The following is a 22,045-nucleotide window of genomic DNA, read 5'->3' as shown; positions in this document are numbered from 1 at the left end:
ATGTCAGTGTATAGCATATAGAGCAGTATAAACAGATCATTGTATGTACTGACTTTGCTAGTGCTTTTTATAAAACTGGGCAAGTATCTAGATGATTGATGTACCCCCTGGAAGACCTCTGCGTACCCCCAGGGCTATACATACGCCTGGATGAGAACCACTGATGTAGGACACAATTGTGTACTGCAAGCTAGCTTGGTGATCAACTAGCTGGAAATATTTTGCATGCTATAGTCAATGCACTGATGCAGCAGTGACCAGCAGCATTCATCTTTGAGATGTACAGCCATACTCTGGGCCTCAGGTCTGTTAGACTATGGCTATGCAATGCTCCCCCTCATCCTTATTGGTCAAGACTGAGCATCACATTGTAGGAAACAGTCTCTAGGGGTGCTTGAGTATATTAAAGATAAGTGAACTCACAGAAAAAACTGCAAAACTCCCTGAAGTGTGGTGTGGCCACCACAACTCAAGTTAGATGAACAAAGCTCTTGTCTCTCCCCAGATATTGGCATGGAACACTTTATTAAAAAGGTGGAGGCTGCTCACTGTGCTGCATGTGACCTCTTCATCCCAATGCAGTATGGAATTATCCAGAAGCACCTGAAGTCCCTTGACCACAACCACAACCGCAGAGTAAGCGTGCAGCTGGTTAAATGTGTGTGTGTGTGTGTGTGTATATATATATATATATATATATATATATATATATATATATATATATATATATATATATATAAATCCCAATATACCACTATAGCTGGCTGGGCAGATATGGAGATCAGCTTATCCCTGCATGGTAAATCCAGGTTGCAGGGTTTTGTTTTAATTAATGAAACAAGCTGATGAATACTAAAAACTGGATATGATTGCATTCATACAGCCTATGAACTATATGGGGAAAATGGAACCTAAAACCAGGGCTAGCCTTTTTAAAGCTTTCTGCAGTAGTGGTCTCTACGGTAACAGCTCATAGTTGTGATACTGCAATATGGTGGTCTATTATTGTAGAATGCTGATCTTCTCTTGTAAGAGGTCAGCAGAAAAGTAATCTCTTCATATTGTGAGGAACAGCGGTGTAACATGCTATCAGGATCCCATATCTTCTGCAACCCATTGGCTGTAGAATCCATCCTCTGATGTTTTGATTCTTCTGGTTTTAAAGAGAACCTCACATGTATAAATAGCCTTCCTAAATCTTTAAATAGATAATCTGAGCAGATGGCTCTGAATTGTCCCATACATCTAAAGAAGGTGTTGATTGTGAAGCCCAATGTCTATTTAAATATTAGCACTAAAGCATGTTAGCAATGAAATGGCTACCAATTAATGCAGTGCAGACTTTTTCAAGTGCTCCATGTCCCTCCACTATGTATGCTTTTTTAGAATGCTCATGTTACCTCTACCCCTGCCCACAAAAGGATTGAAAGATGAGATTGCCTCCCCAGGGCCAAAAAAGCCACACTTGGCACCAAGGAAAAGATGGGATGTAAAGTCACACATGCCTATTACCTCTAAAGCTGTGCATTGTCCATACAAATTCTGGAGCATGCCGAAAACTAAATTTGGTGGGGTGGTAATGTTGGCAGATAGGAAACTTGGTTGTGTCAAACACATCTAGAGTCATTCAACATGTCTCCAATAACTGATAAACGTGGCTAGAACAGTGGTTCTCAAACTTGAGCAACCTGAGGACCCCCATTTTTGATTTAAAATATTTTGTGGAACCCCCCTCCCCCCAAGCCAGCTTCTAATTTTTCCCTGGGGGTGCTCAACCCCTGTTCAGCCCAAGGCCCCAACCCTGTCCCACCTCCTCCCCTGAGCGCGCCCCATCCCTGCTCCTCCCAGTGCCTCCTGCATGCCGCTGAACAGCTGTTCCACAGTGTGCAGGAGACACTGGGAGGGAGGGGGAGGAGTTGCTCAGCGGGGCCAGTGGCCCCAGACATGACCCTCGGACTCCAGTTTGAGAACCATTGGGCTAAAAGCAACTACTGAAGTATTACATGACTCAGTTCAAAACTTAACTCTGTTTTCTTTAAATACTCCTGTTCCCTTTAGGCCATGATGGAGCAGTCCAAGAAATCATCTTTAGTAGTTGCAAGAAGTATTCTCAATAACAAACTAATCAGCAAGAAATTGGAGCGGTATTTGAAGGTAAATACTTGCAAAGCAGCTTTCAGTTGGATTGAGCAGAGAGCCACGCAGCTTCTGCACTGTAGAATTTTTGGACTACCTGCTTTTTGCTGACTGACTTTCTTGCTAGCTAATTCTTAGGCTGAAGTTCCAAAGTACTTTCCCAATACAATGTCAGATCCCTAAGGGTTGGCTGAGTGGTGCGCAAGGACTTTCATAGTATGTATGACTAGCTTCCTCATCTCTACTGTCTCCCACCTTTAATGTTGCTCCTAATTCCTGAATGAACAGGGGTAGGCTCTTCCTTTAAGATTTTCAGTTTCATCATCATCATGTTCCTATTAAGCCTCTGGCGTTTAGGGCACTCCTCCACTCCTGTCTTTTTCTGGCAAGTCTTTCAATGGTTTCCCAGCTGTGCCTGAAGTTTTTCAGGTCGGCTTCCACAGCTCTTCGCCATGTTGTTTTCTGGTGGCAACGTTTTCATTTGCCTTCAGGTGTCCATCTTATTGCTACTCTTGTGATGGAATCAGTGTTGGGTATGTGATAGGAGAGCGACATCATCTGCAAAGTCCAGGTCTTCAAGGGATGAGAAATGTGTCCCTTTTCAGTTGAATGGAATAGAATTTAAGCAGTTTTATAGTCAGGGTCACTAGCAAAAATGTAGCATTGTTAGGCTATTACTGTTGGAATTAGTGTCAGTTTGAGTACTCAAGATAGTATATACTTTCAAGAGCTGCTAATTACAGCACCAAGGGAAGTCAAAACAGTTGGCTAGTGTTGAAATGGATTTCTGGGTAAGAAGCTCAAGTTAAAGCTAGATGTTTGATGCATATCCTCTCCCATAGTTCAGACTACTTTTGTGCATTAAGACGGGGGCAGGTGGATAGAAGTAAGGAGCAGTGCTTACTAGCAGCAGGCCTGCTCTCCCTTTCGGAAGAGTGATATTGAATATTATAAAGGCAAACAACTTAACCACCTTCTTTGAGTGCTGTCCCTGTGGGTGCTCTACTTCAAGTGTCAGTGCATTCCAGAGCCATTGATCAGACATTTTCATTAGCAGTGCCTGGTTGGGGTGTGCATGCACAGTAGCTGTCTCGTGGTGCCATTGGCACTTCATCTAGGGTGCACACAGCCCGACCCCTACAGTTCCTTCTCAACCATCCTCGGCCAGAGACGGAGCTCTCCAGCAACATCAAAGAAATCCTAAAAAAGATGTTAGATTACTAACTGCGTCTTAACTAAATAATTAGTTAAATTAGTGTTAAGTTTCAGTTATTCCTGTTTGACAGCTCATTCTTCAAAAAAAAAAAAAATTCCCTCTTGTTTTTCCCATCCTATGAGGGACATCAAAAATATGCCTGGATCCCCAGGTTTCAAGAGATGTACTTCATGAAAGGAAGCAATGCCTATTTCAGATGGGCACTCACAATGCGTCCGCTGTTTAGGTGGGTCGCACATACCACGAAAGTGCGCTCACTGCAGCAACATCAAAGCTTGAGTGAGGAGAGACTGGTATCTCTGACTTAGTCATCTTAATGGAGAAATCCCTAACGTCCACCTCCGATCCCGGACAACCCTCGACAAGGGACTCTCTGGGTACATCCTCGGTGGACTGAGCAAGTGCTAATGTCTCTACAAAATCAAGGAAAAGGGCCACATCCTCCCCAAGCAGAGAACAGTTAAAAAAGCAACGGTTTCCAGTGAAATATCTACCCTCTGTGCCAACCTCAGGCAGAGTGGGCACCTTTGATGCACAGGCACCTCCTCTGTACCAGGAGCTCTGCCGGTAGGGGAAAGGAGTCAAGTGATAGGCAGAAAATAGCCGCCACCTCCACGGCACCGACTACTCCTACAAAGGACACGGTGCCACAGCCTTCGCCACTGGCAATGTCTGCACCAACTTCATCAGAACCGTCCACAGAGATATCAAGGACGACGTCACCAGCACTGACTAAGGCCACGCAGAAACCATCTGTACTGACCAAGCTACTATTTAAAGCGTTGGCACAGAAAGAAACAGCACCCTAAACAATGGCATTGTGTCCTCTTACACATAAGGCAGACATGGAAGTAACCTCTAATCCCAGATTGCCTCTGTTTGGCACCAACAGCACCGGACCAACCAGATTCCCCTACTGCTTCACCATTTTCCAGCGAAGACTGGGAGGACCTTGAGGAAGACGTCTTCTCATCAGGCACCGGATATCCATGTCCTACACAAGAACGAGAGAGCAGCTTACCAGGGACATGTATCCTTGGCTCACCAATCCCTGGATGTGCCCTCCCATGCCATTCCCTATACAGTGACCACAATGGGATCCTGAGGAGCCTGCAAGTCTCCTTTCTCCAAACCTCCCACTCCTCAGAGGAGACACATACGCTAAACAACAGCATCATTACCAGAGCCTTCAGAGGAGACTGGAGACGATAGAGGGGAATCCACAGAACAAGATACCTCACTTGCTCACAATTCATTGTCCTCTCTGGGTGATCGGTGATGCTTCCACCTTCCACTGCTGCAGGTGACTTTAAACATTTTCAAGAATTGTTCAGGTGAATGGCACACCGGCAGAATATTCTGCCGGAGGAGGCAACTGAGACCCAACACCAACTCTTAAAAATCTTACACACCTCTTCTATGGTAAAGATAGCCCTGCCAATAAATTATGCCTTGATGGAAACGGTGTGGCAAACACCCACCACTATTTTTCTAACCTGCAGACAAAGTATTATGTACCTAATAAAGGAATGGGCTTTCTTTTTTCACACGCACAGCCCAACTCCTTAGTGGTAGATGCCGCCAGCCAGGGATAAACAACTCCAATCCCAATCCACACTCCAAAACAAGGATTGGAAGAGAATAGATCTATTTGGGCAGAAAGTCTATTCTTCAGCAATTCTGCATGGCCAACTACACAACGTTGCTAGCGAAATATGACCACGATAATTATGTTAAACTGAACGAGTTCCTCAGTGAAATCTCTGAAGACAAGAGGGAACAATTCCAAGCAGTCGTTAATAAGGGGACAGTTCATAGCCAGAACAGCGCTCCAAACATCCCTTGATGACGCTGACACAGCTGCACACACAATAGCAATAGTAATGCGCAGAGCATTGTGGCTACGTTCTTCATGTATCCTGCGAGAACTCCAAACTAAGATAGAAGACCTCCCCTTTGATTAGGGTCAAGCTGTTCTCCACCAAGACAGATGAAGTCCTACATTCCATGAAGGACTCACGAGTGATATTGAGAACCCTCGGCATTTACACACCCCCAAACAGACAGAAGAAATGCCAACCATACTCCCGCAACAGACCATACATTGCAACAACAACAGAGGCCACATGACAACCAGAGACACAGACTTTGGCCACAAAGACACTGTCCTTCCCAGTCTCTGTCCGCGGCATCCCAAGCACCACCAGCCAAGATGCAATTTTGAAATGTTGGTCGAGAGTCTGGCTGACCTCCCCCAACAACTAGCACCAGTACTACCACAAACCCAGACCTTTGGTCATTGGCTACAACCATTCTATCGTATGTGGGCCTCCATCACCACAGACTACTGGGTATTGGAGATCATTCAAACAGGTTATGTCATCCCTTTTATCTCCATTCCACCTACCTGTCCCCCTTCCCTCTCCCTGTCCCACTTCAGGGACCTTTCTCACAACCACCTTCTATGACAAGAAATAAAGCATCTTCTACAGCTGGATGCCATGGAACAAGTTACAAAACAGCACAGGGGAAAGGGATTTTATTCCCACTATTTCCTGACTCAAAAGAAAAACTGTGCATGGAGACCCATATTAGATCTCAGAAAACTCAACAAGTTTGTCCATATCCACAGATTCAGAATGGGGGACTGGTTCTCAGCCCTCGACCTACAAGATGCATATTTTCTTATCACCATGCATCCTGCACACAGAAGGTTTCTACAATTCACAGTAGGGAAAGACCACTTCCAATACAGAGTGCTAACTTTCAGACTTTCAAGAACCCTGAGAGTTTTTACCAAAACCCTAGCAGTTGTTGCGTCACATTTGCGCCGACAGGGAATATTGATCTTCCCATACCTAGACGACTGCCTACTGAAATGGCCTACTCAAGCAGAAACAGTAAACATTACCCGAAGGACTATAACCCTCTTTCACACCCTAGGGTTGCAAATAAACTAACTGAAATCTACTCTAAACCCAGTACAACAATTGGACTTCGTTGGAGCGCACCTGGAGTCCATAGAGGCCAAAGCATCGTTGCCAGTTACCAGATTTGTAGCACTGACCACTCTCATATCAGTGGTCACAAACAGAGGTATCAGCACACACTTTCCTTCAATTGCTGGGACATACAGCGGCCACCACCTTCGTAGTAAAACATGCTTGACTATACATGTGCTGCCTACAGGGATGTCTGAAAGCACAGACTGTACAAATCCTAAAACTAACACCAAAAGTCCAACACACATTTCATGGTCTTGTCCACCACTGTAATGAATGTGCGGGGGATCCCATTCCAGCAGAATCCATCATCCATACTGATCACAACAGATCAGCTGGGGCACCCACCTTAAACCAACATACAATCCAAGGGAAGTGGTCTCCCATGGAGACACATTTACACATCAGCCTGTTCAAATTACACACGGTTCACAATGCATGCAACCATTTCCTCCCAAAAATCCAGAACAAAACAATAAAAGTCATGATGGACAACACTGCATATATGTTTTACATAAACCAACAGTGGGAACTTGATCTCACTTTCTATGCACAGAAGCCATAAAAATATGGAACTGGTCCATAAAACACAACATCACCATTACAGCATCATGTCTCCCAGGTTGGCAGAACACAGCGGCGTACATGTTAAGCAGACAGTTTTTCCCAAGAACATGAATGGGAACTGAATGACATCATCATACAACACATTCCACATGTGGGGGTTCCCACACATCAACTTGTTCGCAGTAGCATGAAATGCCAAATGCAGGACTGGGAACACAATCCCTAGGGGATGCCTTCCTCATCAGATGTAACGAATCTCTCCTATATGTATTCCTACCAATACCTTTTATTTCCAGAGTAATACACAAGATACAAACCAGCGAAGCCACAGTCATACTTATAGCCCAGACAGACACGGTTCCCGTACCTGATCTGCATGGTAATCTGCACACCATACACGTTCTTGCTGTGACGGGCTCTCCTCTCATAAGACAAAGGTCAAGTCCTCCATCCAAACTTGATCTGAAGGCATAGTTCCAACAGGAAGAATTAACCTGCTCGGAACTGGTAAAACCTGTTTTACCCAGCAGATAGACAGCCACTTGTGCAACTTGCCTATAAAAATGGAAGAGGTTCTCCATATGGTGCCAAAACAAATGCATAACTCCACTTACAGCACCACTTCATTTGATCTTGGCATACAAATTGGAACTAAAGCAATCAGTACTCTCCACAAGTACAGTTAAAGTACATCTAGCAGCCATAACTGCTTTCCATCATAAGATTGATGGTGTCTCATTATTCACACACCCGATCACAAAGTATTTCCTCATGGGGAATACAGAACATGTACTCAGAAATACACCACTCCATACCAGCATGGGATCTAAACCTGCTCCTTAGAGGCCTTACCAAAATACCATTCGAACCCACATGCGACTTGTACTCTACTACACCTCTCAATGAAAGTTGCATTCCTTGTTGCAATTATTTCTGCATGACAAATTTGTGAAACAGAGGCTCTCATGGCCCACCAGCCATACACTGTATTCTTCAAAGACAGTGACATTACGACCACACCCAAAATTTGTCCCCAAGGTTTCATCATCCTTTCATCTCAACCAATCAATTCACTTACCCTAAACCACATGAGACTACACAAGAGACCATCCTCCACATTCTAGATGTTAGACATGCATTAGCATTCTACCTAGATAGAATGAAACCATTTTGAAGACTTCGTCTCCATGGCTGAAAGGTCAAAGGGATCCGCAATATCAAAACAAAGACTTTCAAAATGGATCTCAAATTGCATCCATCTGTGCTATCAACAACAAAAAAGAGAATCCCAGACAGAGATCGGAGCCCATTTGAACAGATCAATGTGGACCTCAACAGCCTTTTTAAATAATTTACCAATCACAGAGATATGTTGGGCCACCGCTTGTGCGTCTGAACACACGTTCATTAATCGCTATGCAATAATGCAAAACTCAGACTCCAATGTGATACTAGGCCTAACAGTGCTAGCGTCAACTATGAATACAACTCGGAAGCCCTTCCATCCACAGTAGGGCACTGGTTTACAGTCACCTGAAGTGGACCCACCCATAGGGTCAGCACCCGAAGAAGTAGCTCCACTGCCACCCTCCTCCCCTCTACTTCAGAGTTTGCATTAAAGACTCGGCGGTAGAAAAGAAACTGAAGGGGTCGGACTGTGCGCGCACTAGATGAGGTGCCAACAGCGCCACGAGACCACTACTGCGCATGCACGTCCCAACCAGGCACTGCTACCAAAACTCTCCGATCAATGGTACCAAAACTCACCAACTCCTGAAGTGGAGCACCCACAGGGACGCACATATCGAACTTTAGTTACTGCACAAGGGTGAGTAACCCTCTCCTTTTTAGATTGGGGCCTATGATCCACATAAACGCAAAAACTTGTCATTGATACCAAGGCAGTAGTTGGTCTATGGGTTGGGACTGTCTGGAAAGTCCAAGACTAGTACCAAAAAGTCACCGCTTGTCTCTGCATTTAGTGACCATTCTGAAGGCTAATACCTTGCCAAGCATGATGGCTAGGAACTAATAGTAAGCACCTCGTTAGAAAGCCTGGCTTTCCACTTGTGATAGCATTTGTCCATAGCTTTGCTGATCTGTGGTGTTCATGGTTTGAGCTTCTTTCTGTCAGTACTTAAAATGTCTCTATCATTGGCATTTTAACAAGGCTTGTATCTTCCTGTCTTCAGTTACAGCTTGTTTTTTAGTAGTTCTTCTCCAAACTGTCAGTTACCCAATGTTGTGCAGCACCAATGCTAACTTGGAACTCCATTTTTAGATTGGTAACCAACTCGACTATGGATAGACTTCTTGAATGTTAGTTGCTTAAATCAAGTCAGAATTGAAAATGGGTTACAAGACTAAGCCCTTGGCTGTCTGAAATCCCCAATGTAGGCATTGGAGTAGCTGCACCACCACATACACCTATTGTAGTTTTGCTTGTCCACACTAAGCTGCAGTGTGTGCCACTGCAGCTCACCCTGCTTTGAGAAGGGGTGATTTGCACCAATGCAAACATTGGCTTATAACAGGTTTTTCCAGTTTGTATCAGTACAGTGACACTGCTGTCTGTAACTGATATGAATTCTCAGTATAGACGAGGCCTGGTAAAAACCTTCCGAAATAGAGGATGGGAGAGTGTCACTTTACATTTGATACAGAATAAATCTCCAATAGCTCAGCTTTGGCAGGAGGACTCCCAGAATATGAACATCCTGTTCCTGACATGACCAACAGCTCTGCTTTCAATAGACCAAGTATCCCAAGTCTTTTTACTTTTCTGGTAACTTCGTTGGTCTGAAAGCAGTCTGCTTATATCAGCAGAAGCATGGCACTCCAATAGTTTATTGGACCTTGCTGGGAGAAGGAATAACAGGGGAGCTACAAGTAACTTCCACATAATATAAAATTAACTCTCAGTAACAAGGCAAACCTCATGGGTGCCTTCATCACACACTGCTGTAAGGTTCACTAACTTACAGCTGGCCAGGGTTAAACCCTCTGGTTCTGTACAAATACTTTCAGGTACAGAGAACTTCCAAGTGCTGGTCCCAGCCTAATGATCAGAAATATTCATGTCCTGAAGGAGGATCTCATGTACCTGGCATGTGTGTGAAATTAAGTGAGAAGGTCTAACATCTGCCACACATCTGTCCAAATACAGCTTCAATATAATTCTGTCTTGACTTACAGGGTGAGAATCCCTTCACAGATGATCCAGAAGAGAAAGAGGAGCATGAGGAAGGAGAGGGTGGAACGAGTGGAAATGCAGAGGAGGGAATAGCTGAAGGAGCAGATGGAAACAAGATTGATGAAGAAAACCAAGATGAAGAAAACAAAGATGAGGAAAGCCAAGACCGAGCGGAGAACCCAGAAGCAGACGCAACTGAGAATCACGGGGAGCAAGAGGAGATTCAGGCAGAGGCACAAGCAGAAGTAGAAGCAGGCTACACAGAGGAGAAGAATTCACAAGTTGCAGAGGAAACCCTCACTGCTGAGGAGGAAGAGCAACTGCTGGAAGGAGGTGAGGAAGAAAGCAAAGGAGTTACTGCAGCAGAAGAGGATGAGCCCTTGGAGTAGACTCTGGATGGGGAAGCTGACCTGTTTAAGACCCAGCATTAAGTTTTTTTAAAACATAACTATCTGTGAAACTTCATAGTATGTTTTTGGTTATCATTCTACTAAACTTTCACCTAGTTATGGCAGTTGAAAGCCTCTATCTGTAAAGTGTTTTTGGAAATAGATTTTTTTTTTTTTTTAGATGGCTTTGTACTAGAAGAATTTCCTTTGAGCATGTGTACAAAACAAACTGTGCTAATGCACTACGTACTAAATCACAATCCGGCAGATTAAGCCTCTTATTATCGTCCCTGTAAAACTTTTATATATTTAAAAAAAGTGGGTTGTCCCTTAGCCAGCCTTCCTGGAAGCAAAAGGAGTCTGAAATCCAGGGTTTAAAATTCTGCAGTGTATGCTGTAAAATTCTGCATAATTTCCATGTGACTGTAGTACTCTTCCCAATGTTTTACTCTTCCTTTTTAATGCAAAGCAAAAATAAGTGGTGTCGACATTGTATTGTTTGTAAAATGCTTTCACTTAAAGGTGAATGTTTTCGGTGGGTGGAGATAAAGCACTACACTGATATTACCCCCCCTGTGTGCGCCTTAATTTCTGAAGGTGGGAGGTGAGTAGTATGTGTTCTGGGGATTCTCGTAATAGGTGGAGATCTTGAAATGCAGTCCTCCTAAATTGAAGCAATGCTGTGCATAGCTGTGGTCTGCTGCACTGAGATCTGAGCTCCACTCAACTTTGCTGCTGTTTTGGAAAAAGTCACTTCTCTTTTGTTTGTTCTCCTCTATAAGGCTAATATAACCCTTCTGAGATCTGCAACTGAATTGTGCCTTGTGAATATTCACAAATATTTCCTAAAGTTGCCATAGGTTAGTCACTGACTTTTTAATTCTGAGTATATTTGTCAAGCTCACAAATCAAAAGTTTAACACTTCCATGATATTTCAAAGCGTGCCCCTGCAGGAAACTGAGCCAATTTTGTACAGACAAATCTGTGCTGGCTTATGCACCATCATGGATGCATGTGTAGAAAAGGGGGGGCACATCTCTGCTGGATGACAGGGTACCATTTTGGGACAAGCTGCCTTGAGCTTCTTTAATGGTTCCAACATCTGTGGAACTTCCCTGGAATATAGAGTCCTGGTAGCTGTAGCTGATCAGTTTTCTTTATAAACCTGACTTCTTCCTCCCTACTTGCATTCATTCTTCCAGAACGTGGAAGTTAGCCTAGTTGTCGGTATACAGTAGAACTGCACAGCTTCTAAACTATAGGTGTTCATCTATGTAGAATTTTCTATCATGATCTTGCAACACAGACAGTGTTAATATGACAAGCAGCTTGTTAATCCTGTTCTAGTGTAAATGTTGAGGCACAGGGTCGAATTTCAAAATGTTTATTATGGTGGTCTGAAGTAGGGACACCAGTATGGCGTAGGAGTCACTACTGACCTCTTAAACATGGCCTGATACCAGATGCCACCTGAAGTCTGATCAGTAGGGGTGTTTTTTTTCTGGGATAGTTCACCATGCAGTGATCGGAAGCTTGTGGCATATTGCCATTTTGAACAAGGCCTCTAAGACTGTGCTTACATGCATATACCTGTGTTGGCTTCAGGAAATTTGACTTTAAGGTATTAATTATGAAGAGAGAAGGGAATTAGGAGGATGATTACAGTAAGTTACTGAAAAAGGTATGCTAAAGTAGGACTTTGTCAAACCCATAGAAATTTACTGGACTAAAAGGTTGCTAAGGTTACTTTTTAGAAAAAAATATGTAGAAATGAGTTAAAGCATATGAATATTCACATACCCCAATTATGTTAGAATATATCAAATGGCATTTAAATAACTTAACTCTGTTTCTGTTTCTCCCTACCTCATTCTAGGCACCAGAACTCTTCTTACACCCATCTTCATTCATATGAATTTCTTAGTTTCTAGCTCTCCTAGAACCACTACTGATATCCTACAACTCTCCCTCCAGTTCACCCATCCCCTAGCACTCAAAGGCAAGTAAGATAACCTCTTGCTTCTTACCATCCATATAAAAATTGGACTCAACTCTTTCATGCAGCTCCCTGCTTTGGTTGAGACTATATTAGTCTCTATTTACAATTGTTGATCTTCACTCCCTGCCATCCCCCACAAACAAACCAGTTCTTCCCCTTTCTGGAGCTTAGCAAGTATCTGCAGGCTTCTCCTGCTTCCTGGCTCGGCAATAGATGTTATAGCCATCCATCACAATAGAAAAGGCCAAGGCCAATTTTTGTAAATGTGAAGTTTTGGGAATTTGCCTATGCCTCAAATTCTAATGGTATTTGAAAGTAGGTAAAGCTAAAAGTACTATACTGAAGCTGGGTTTTCTGGCTAGTGACCTAATCTTCGTTTACATAACATCAATTTTGAGCCTCTAAATATGGGTTGACCAGTTGCCTGTAAGTGTTCCAAAAATTGTTGTGTACCCTGAACGTAATGACAAGAACACTCTTCCTGCGCAGCGTTATAGGTGAAGAGGAATAGTGACAATTAATGTGCAGCTGCTACTGAATGACTTCTATTAAGGATAACTTTTAATAAACTAAGCATGACCATCTTTCATCATACATTCCAGGAAAAAATAGTTGGGTGGCTTGCTACACCCAACAAGACCATGACTAGATAAATCTGCAGGCTAGAGCCTACAACCTTGATTCTGTGTTCTAGAAACATTGGCCTATATACTACTAAGCAAAGTCAGAACTTCCATTAATGGTAACACAGGGACAGGGCCCTATGGACTTAGCAGCTTACTGGTGGTGGCACTTACTGCAATTCATCCTTTGTTCCAGAATCTAAATGTTCATTTTAAGTGTCTAGTCCATGTGGATACAAAGCTTTCATTTTGACAGGAAATCTTAAAATTATTTTTAAGAAATGTGAAAGTGGCCACCACATGAAATAGAGCCTCTGAATTTTAATTCCTATTGGAATTCATGTTGGTTTGGTGCAGATTGGGGTGATATTCAAAGGTTTAAAAAAACACACACACTTTAAAAAAAATATTTAGTGGGATCTTGCAAAAAAAAAATCTAAAACGTGTGGTCTGTTTTGCTAAATTTTTTTAAAGTTGTGTTCCCTAAATACAGACATTTATCACTGTTGCTATTCCTCCCCATAGCAGTTAATGCAGCAGCCTGCATAGGTGTTTGGATGATGGACTGAGCCCAGCATGATAGTAGCTGTGTGTGTGAGAGAGAGCCATCATACACGCTGTAGATTCAGGTACAGTTCCCTGAGTGAAGAACTAACTGCCTAAGCAGCAGTTCTGCAGAAAAGGACCTGGGGATTACAGTGGACGAGAAGCTGGATATGAGTCAGTAGTGTGCCCTTGGCATATGGGGCTGTATTAGGAGCATTGCCAGCAGATCGAGGGAAGTGACTATTCCCCTCTGTTTGGCACTGGTGTTGCCACACCTGGAGTATTGCATTCAGTTTGGTTCCCACACTACGAGAGGGAGGTGGACAAATTGGAGAGAGTCCAGCGGAGGGCAACGAAAATGATCAGGGGACTGGAGCATGTGACTTAGGAGGAGAGGCTGAGGGAATGGGTCTTGTTTAGTCTGCAGAAGAGAAGAGTGGGAGGATTTGATAGCAGCCTTCAACTACGTGAAGAGGGGTTCCAAAGAGGATGGAGCTCAGCTGTTCTCTGGGGTGGCAGATGCCAGAACAAGGAGCAATGGTCTCAAGTTGCCGTGTGGGAGGTCTAGGTTGGATATTAGGAACCACTATTTCACGAGAAGGGTGGTGAAGCTCTGGAATGGGTTACCTAGGGAGATAGGGGAGGTTTTTAAGGCCTGGCTTGACAAAGCCCTGGCTGGGATGATTTAGCTGGTATTGGTCCTGCTTTGAGCAGGGGAGTAGACTAGATGACCTCCTGAGGTCTCTTCTAACCCTGATATTTTATGAAGAACCATAATCCCATGACTAGTCTCTCTACATTTCTTGCACTTCACCATCCTGATCAACGTAGATCATGATTACAACTTTAGAAACCAATCAGATATGAGCCATACTCCCGTTACAAATAAACCAACAGGTTAAAAACAAGTTTACTTCAGAGGTAGTTGTGAATAGAACCCAGGTCTCTAAGGTGGCATACCCAAAACTACAGTTGTTCTTTGGTAATGACCCTACAGTGTCATTTCAGAGCTGGCTTTAGAACCCAGGCTTCCTTATCTCTCATTTTCTACAGCTGTTTCCCAATGGGTCACAAAACCATCTGGTAAAGTGTACATCAGGTCCCCTTCTAGTGACGAAGGCTGTAGCTGTGCTAGGTAGTATAGGTATACTCTATTGACAAAGCACTCCTAGTGTAGATGCAGCTTATATTGGCAAAGCTCAGGCACTTCTGCTAGGCCAAGGCACACCTACCCCAAGCAAAACAAGCTATCCCCATAAAAGCACAACTTTGGTAGTAATATTTCATCTATATGAGGGTTTTGACAAGATGGCTGTGTTGATCAGGGATCACCTCTCTTCATGCTCCTGTCCAACATCGCTCTGCCAATAGCAGTCTGGAGGGTAGATACAGCCTTAATTGTGGCCTCAGCTATGTGAAGGAAGAATACCCATTCCATGCATTGGGGAAGTTAACAGACAGAGGTGCTGATTTATTGATCCAAGTGCATATGAGGATGGAAGTGAATGCCTGGTGGAGTATCGGAGTGTTAGTGGCAGCTCTGTTTAAGAAATCTGAAGCTAGCAAGGAATGCAGGAGACTTGCCCCCTAACTTCTCATTTCCATGCTTTTAAGGCTTTAGGTGGGGTGTCCCTCAATTCAGTCTTAAGTTGCTAAGCTGTGTGTGGGGGATAAACCCGGTAGCTATATAACATTGTTAAATGCCCAAAAACTTCATTAATCCAGAGTTCAAGGTGCCCAGTGCGGCCTTGTGCCCTCCAGAATGTGGAGAGTGGCTAAACTTAAACATCTGAAAATGAGGAAATACCAAATTAAAGTGCATGCTATCTCTGCAACACACTCTTAACACTGTCATCTTTGAGCAGTGCCCCAACATGCCAATACCACACATGCTAGCACTCTGCCCTAATGCTTCCGAATACTGGGAACAGAGCACATAAGACTGTCTATGGTGCTCAACACCTCTGGCTACAGCAAAACTCAAGTTAAAGTGCCGTATACAGCAGCTACTCTCAAACATTGATTCTACACCCAACCATCCAACTTTTTGTATGTTACCAGCCCTTCACCCTTGCTCTGAGGATTCCACCTGAGACACTGCCTTCACCTACCCCTCACTAAGCCTTGGAGATGCTGCCCTGCATGCCTGCAGATTGCTGACAAACGCCATGGCAAGAAGACACCCAGGTGCACCTCTGTAGATGCAACCTGCAGAACTCAGTGCTGAAATGAGGCATAGTGGATCCTTCAATGCACCTAGTCATATTACAGAAACAGTTCTGTTAAGTTGCTCTAACTAATCCCTCCACCATCCAATACAGCTACGCTCGACATGGTGAAGGCAGCTGGAGTGCATACAGTTAAATGCTGCAATTCAAAGCGGTGGAGCACAAAACAAATACTGGAACTCTCTTTCAGAACTTCCTCATGTCTACCTACCCCCCTACTGAACCATTCCAATGGCTATTGCCGGCTCCAGGGGACAGACTTAAGATTGTGCTGTGGGGGTGGCATGTATCTTGGTATTTCCTGGTTTTCAGAGGTTTAAATTTAGCCACTCTCCACCTTCTAGAAGGGCATGTGTCAGTGCTGGACAACCTTAACTCTGTGTTAGTGAAGTTTTTGGAGAATTTAATTCCCGTGGTTTTAAAAAAAAAAAAACAACAACCAAAAACACACCATCCCCATGTTGCTCAGCTCTCCTCCTCCACTGCCTCTGTCTCCTTGGCAGTCATTACCCTGGCCCCAGAATGCACTGGCTGCATGTTACAGAAAATAGATCCTGTCAAACTAACTTGATATCTTTGAGATTACAAGTTAGGTTGGTAAAGGTAATGGTGTTGATGTAATATATTTAGACTTTTGTAAGGCATTTGGTACTTCACGATATTTTGATAAAAAAATTTGAATGATAGAAAAATAACATGGCCCACATTAAATGGATTAAACAAAGGCTAACTGATAGATCTCAAAATAGAATTGTAAATGAGGAATCATCATCGAGTGTGTTTCTGGTGAGGTACCACAGTGATCCATTCTTGGCCCTATGCCATTTAACATTTTTATCAATGACCTGAAAGTAAACACAAAATTACTATGATAAAGTTTGCAAATGACACACAACCTTGGAAGTGGTAAATAATGAAGAGCACAGGTCCCAGATACAGAGCAAACTGGATCATTTCATAAGCTGGGCACAAGCAAACTGCATTTTATTACAGCTAAATGTAAGTGTGTACATGTAGGAACAAAGAATGTAGGCCACACTCACAGGATGGAAGGACTACCCCAACCCCAGCTGTCATGACCCTGTCCCCGTGACAGTGATTGCTCTGATCCGTTTTTGAACTCCACTGCCCAAGGGTCACAGACTTCCCCACCCCCCACTTTAAACCACCCTTCCCTCCTGTTTTTAAATGCCTTTTCCTGATTGCCTGCCTTGATGAGTACACCTAGCAGCTCACCTTTGTTCTGTACATCTGACCATGCTGGTTCCATACATGCAGAGAGCTACTAGACACACTCCAGTGTGGAGCAAGCAAAAAGTTGTGGATCTTCTTACCCTGTGCAGAGATAAGACAGCGTGAGCCCAGAAATGGAACAGCTGTTGAAATAGTAACACTGTGCAGATTTCACAGGGGGTGCTGGAACAGGGGCATGACAGGGCTAAGCAGCAGGAGCGTGCAAAAATGATAGAACTTCACCAGGCATACCACAAGGCAAGAGAAATCAACAAGAAACCTGGGGCTGCCCTGCAGACCTGCCACTTTTACAACAAACTGCATGCCACACGTGGCAGTGACCCCACCAGCACTCTGAGGACCACTGTGGACAGCTTCAGAGGAGCCCAAGGCAGAGACCCCTACCACAAACGGCAAGGGGGCAGGGGGAACGCAGCAGGGGACTCGACCTATGACGTGAACCAGGAGCTGTTTGAAACTCTGATGGAGTCAAGCCAGGTGAGCGCAGATGAGCCCGCTAATGAGCAAGAAGAGAGCTCGGGTAAGTGTGTACATGCATTATTCCTTACAAAGGTTTGTTTGGTTTGGTTTGTTTTTTTCCCCCCGAAACCTCATCTCCCTTCCTGCCCCATTTAAAAATGTCTCCCATCCCATCCACAAGTTTATAGAACAGAGACATTGAATTCTAATTGCTTTACTGTTACAAAATACAATGTTAGGAAATAAATTCAAAAAGAGTTCTATAGCAGTCTAGTTACACATTGCACATCATATCAGTGTTCTGTGTTCAGGCAGAGGTAGAACAAACAGGTAGAGTCAGCATCCACCTTTCATTTGTTTTTCTGGTTGGGCTCGGCAGGGGGTGGGGAATGCAGAATACTTTGTTTATCTGACTAGGGATGTCCCTTTAAGCCTCTTGAGACATCTTGATGAAACTTTCATGGACATACTCCACAGTCCTCTCGTGAAGAATGCTAGGGATCACAGTCTTGTTTCTTTCACTGCTCTAGGAGACCTTCCCATGCCACTCTGCAATGAGTTTGGCTGACACGATTGCAGTAAACAGGCTAGCGGCATCTGATCTCAGATGGCTTCAGAATGCCAGTAGCAGTTGGGTTCTGTGTGCCTTTGTCACCCTCAGGAGTGCGATATCAGCTAAAATCACCATTGCCTGTGAAAATAGAGCCAATATTCACTGCACTTTCCCTATATCAGTCCCCAGGGATCAGGCCCTAAAGGTTATAGCTTCCTTGCAACAGAATTCATCCCCCCCCACCCCCCCAGGCCACACTCACCATGGTTTAAGCTGCAGAGCTGTGCTGTTATGAGGCACTCCAAAGCTCAAGTGGCAATAAGCATTTCTTATTAAAAGGATTTATGGGAATAATGTAAGGGAGTTTGGAGACTTTTTCCCTTTCTGTTGTGACTGTAAATCTAATGGTGCATTTGTCTGTTTTAATCACCAACTTCTGGCATGGTGGCCTTGAGGGGTGCCCTCTCCATGCTGGGTGAACATCTGACCCTGATTAGGAAGAGAAAGAAGAGGACTAGGGAGGATATGTTCTGCAGGATATTTCATCCTTTACAGCCCAGTGCACAAGGACTTGGAGGACCCATCTAAATGCGGCCACGGAGAAAGACAGACTGAGAATGGAGAGAGCAGTTGCTGCAGAAGAACCAAGAGGTGCATATGGAGATGATAGGTTTCCTCAGGCACCAAACTCAAATGTTGCAAAGCATTATTGACTTACATACCCAAAGACCCTGGACTCAGCAGCCTTTCCCGTCCTTGGAGAACTCCATGTTTGCTGCTCCCTACACCCCCCAATATACCATGTGGGATCAAGGTATACAGCCTTCCTTCTTTTTTGAGTGATTGCTCATGTGTATTCCACAATAGGTGTGTATGCTCGCCACATGCACCGATGTCGGAAGTTTTTCCCCTAGAAGTACCTGGAGGGGAGCTCCCCAGCAACCCATGGAATGGCGCCTCCATGGCGCAGTATAAGGGGCGCTGTGCACTCCCCCCGCCCTCAGTTCCTTCTTGCCACCAGTGAAGGTGCTTCAAAACAGCTCTGCTCCAACTTTTCTGTAGCTTGTCCCCAGAACTCTTGTTCATTCAGCGTATGTGACCTGTAGTTGGTACTCAATTAGTTTTAGTTTAGTTTAGCTAGTGCGCCCGGGACGGGGTATGCCCCATTTTTTAAGTTGTGTGACACTTGTAGGCGCCCGATGCCAGTGAGTGATCCGCACATGGACTATCTACACTGTTTGGGTGAAACTCATCTCAGCGATCGCTCTAAGATTTTCAAGTCGTTTAAGCCTCGGACCAAGAGAGAGAGAGACATTAGGCTCCGGGCTATCCTCATGGAGTCAGTGTTGACCCCGACTCCAGCGCGCCGCTCTGAGTCGGCACTGGGCACCGCGATGTTGATGCGCGGCGACCATCTACTAGTCGGCACTGCTCCCCGTCCACGGGGCATGCTAAGAAGAGGCCTTCTCCGACGCAGCACTGGAGTAAATCTGGGGCAGAGACTAGACCCGTGTTGGGCAGTCCTCGATCCCCATCGACCTCTAGGCCTCCAACTCAAGTCGAGCGGAGTAGCCTGGCCCAGTTGGAGCAGGCTTCCCCGTGTGTCCGGATGCCCTCCACGCCCAAAGCCCTGCACGCGGTCCGGGACATCATGTCCATGCCAGTACCAGGAGCACCGCCAACATTGGCCCCATGCTCCAGAGGCAAGCTGCCACTGGGATTTCTGAGGTCGCCCCCGACTCGGTACCAGTCTCAGTCGAGGGAACGTTCCAGATGCCATTCGATGCTCAGCAACCATTCCGTGCATAGTCTATGTGGGTCGCTGTCAACTCCCACCAGGTTGTCCGCCTGGGTTCCATCTGACCAAGACTCCAGGCACCGCTCCACCTCAAGGAGCGAACACCGATGAGATCGAGGCAGACGCTGCCAAAGGTCCTTGTCTTGGAGGGGTTATCGTAGCCGGTTGCGACATAAACATTGACGCCATTCCCGTTCATCGTCCTGCACCAGGACCCCACCACAGCACCGCTTCCGCAGCCCTGGGCATTGATTGCTGGTGAGTCGCCGTCACAGATCCGCCCGTCAGAGCGAATTGCTGAGCAGCTGTTACCGACGGTTGCGGTCGTCCACGTCGAGGTCGTGGTGTCAGTCTCGGGGTCAGCACTGCTCCCGGTGCCACCGTTCCTCCCAGTCCAGGGACAGTGGCAGGTCATACGTCAGCCCGGCCTCCCTTCATAGCCGTCCATCGATGGGTCAAGCCAGCCAGGCCGAACAGCCCGCTCCCCCGGTGCCACAGCAGGTGCAGTGGGCATCGTGGCAATGATTCCAGTGGGCATCGTGGCCCCCAGTGCAGCCTCCGGTGGGGTTCACTCGGTGGCTGGAGCCTCAGAAGGGCCGTTGGCCTCCCTCTCCCAATCTCTGAGGAAGGAGTCGGTGGGACGTACATCCTCGGCACTGTGCCCGGAGCCCAACCAAGTGGTGGATCCTCCGGTGCCGGTGGACACGCAAAGTACAGCGCCAGCCTCCTCGCCCTCCCCTGATGAGGCAATTACAGTCCCTCCTCCCTCCGTCCCGCAGGAGGACTCTAAGGCCCACCAAGAACTATTAAAAAGGGTGGCATCAAGCCTCAACCTCCAGACAGAGGAGGTGGAGGAGCCCTCGGACTCCCTGTTTAACATACTGTCCGCTTCGTACCAGGCAGGGTGGCCTTGCCTCTCCACGAAGGGGTGGCGAAAATTTCAGATGCCCTGTGGCAAACCCCGGCCTCATTGGCCCCCATCTCTAAGAGAGGGGAATGCTAGTATTTTGTGCCCGCCAAGGGGCATGAATACCTATACACCCACCCTGCCCCTAACTCCCTGGTGGTTGAGTCGGTCAACCACAGAGAGTGGCAGGGCCAACCAGCCCCTACGCCGAAAAATAAAGATTCAAGGAGGCTGGACTAATTTGGAAGAAAAAAAAATCATCCTCGAGCTTCCAGTTATGGGTGGTGAACCATCAGGCTCTTCTGGGCCAAGTTCGAGGACTGCATGGCCTGAAAGACTCCCGCACAACGCTTCAAACTCTGGGTCTCTATGCTCCAGCTAAACCAAAGTTTAAGCCGCAGCAGGCTCCCACCCAGGCCGCCCACTCTAAATATGAGCCTCCTTCTAAAAAGTTGTGGGACTATAAGAAACACCTGCAGAGGCAGTCTTGGCCTGCCCCCCGGCCTGGGTCCTCCAAGGGCAAACAGGCAGGGAAACAGTGGTTTTGACGGGTAGCCTGGGGGCGCCCTGACAGTGCTCATCAGGGATCCACCCACAATAAAGGTTTCCTTCTCCAATCGGTTGTGTGCTTTCCTCTCGGAGTGGTTGTGGTGACCTTGGGCTGATGGGTCCTCAACACCATCTCCCGGGGTTACACCCTCCAGTTTACCTCCACCCTGCCCAACCACCCTCTGTTCCCATCCCTCCTGGGGGACCCCTCTCATGTGGCTCTCCTCAAGCAGGGTATTTACAAAGTGTATGTTGGAGGTAGCGGCCTACCTCAGGCGCTGTAGTGTCCAGATCTTCCCCTATCTGGACAACTGGCTAGTCAAGGGCAGCTCCCGGTCGCAGGTGCGGGATGACGTGGCGCTCCTTCTGTCCACGTGCGCCACTTTGGGCCTGCTGGTAAACAATGCCAAGTCCACGTTGGTCCCGGTACAATGCATAGAGTTTATCGGGGCGGTCCTGGACGCCACGTCGGCCAGAGCCTCCCTCCCACAAGGTTTCCAGTGACAACAGCCAGAGCATGCCTCTAGCTCTTGGGTCACATGTCAGTGTGCACATATGTGGTCCGCCACGCCAGACTCAGGATGAGGCCCCGCTAGCTCTGGTTGGCCCCGGCATTCTCCCAGGC

The 22,045-nt window shown here is 45.9% G+C and overlaps 1 protein-coding gene across 3 annotated transcripts in view; it reads left to right on the top strand.

Moving 5' to 3' along the window:
• Nucleotides 1-10,680, top strand: part of AKAP8L (A-kinase anchoring protein 8 like) — a 38,776-nt gene extending 28,096 nt beyond the window's left edge. For all 3 annotated transcript variants that reach the window (XM_054012185.1, XM_054012184.1, XM_054012186.1), the window contains 3 exons: nucleotides 506-636; nucleotides 2,059-2,154; nucleotides 10,117-10,680. In XM_054012185.1, coding sequence (XP_053868160.1) covers nucleotides 506-636; nucleotides 2,059-2,154; nucleotides 10,117-10,503 — 614 coding nt within the window. In that variant the 3' untranslated portion in view covers nucleotides 10,504-10,680. The remainder of the gene's footprint in view (nucleotides 1-505; nucleotides 637-2,058; nucleotides 2,155-10,116) is intronic.
• The last annotated feature ends 11,365 nt before the right edge of the window (nucleotides 10,681-22,045 follow it).

This window comes from Malaclemys terrapin, chromosome 23, assembly GCF_027887155.1.
Source record: "Malaclemys terrapin pileata isolate rMalTer1 chromosome 23, rMalTer1.hap1, whole genome shotgun sequence".
Lineage (NCBI taxonomy): Eukaryota > Metazoa > Chordata > Testudines > Emydidae > Malaclemys > Malaclemys terrapin.
This window is presented reverse-complemented; position numbering and strand designations above follow the sequence as displayed.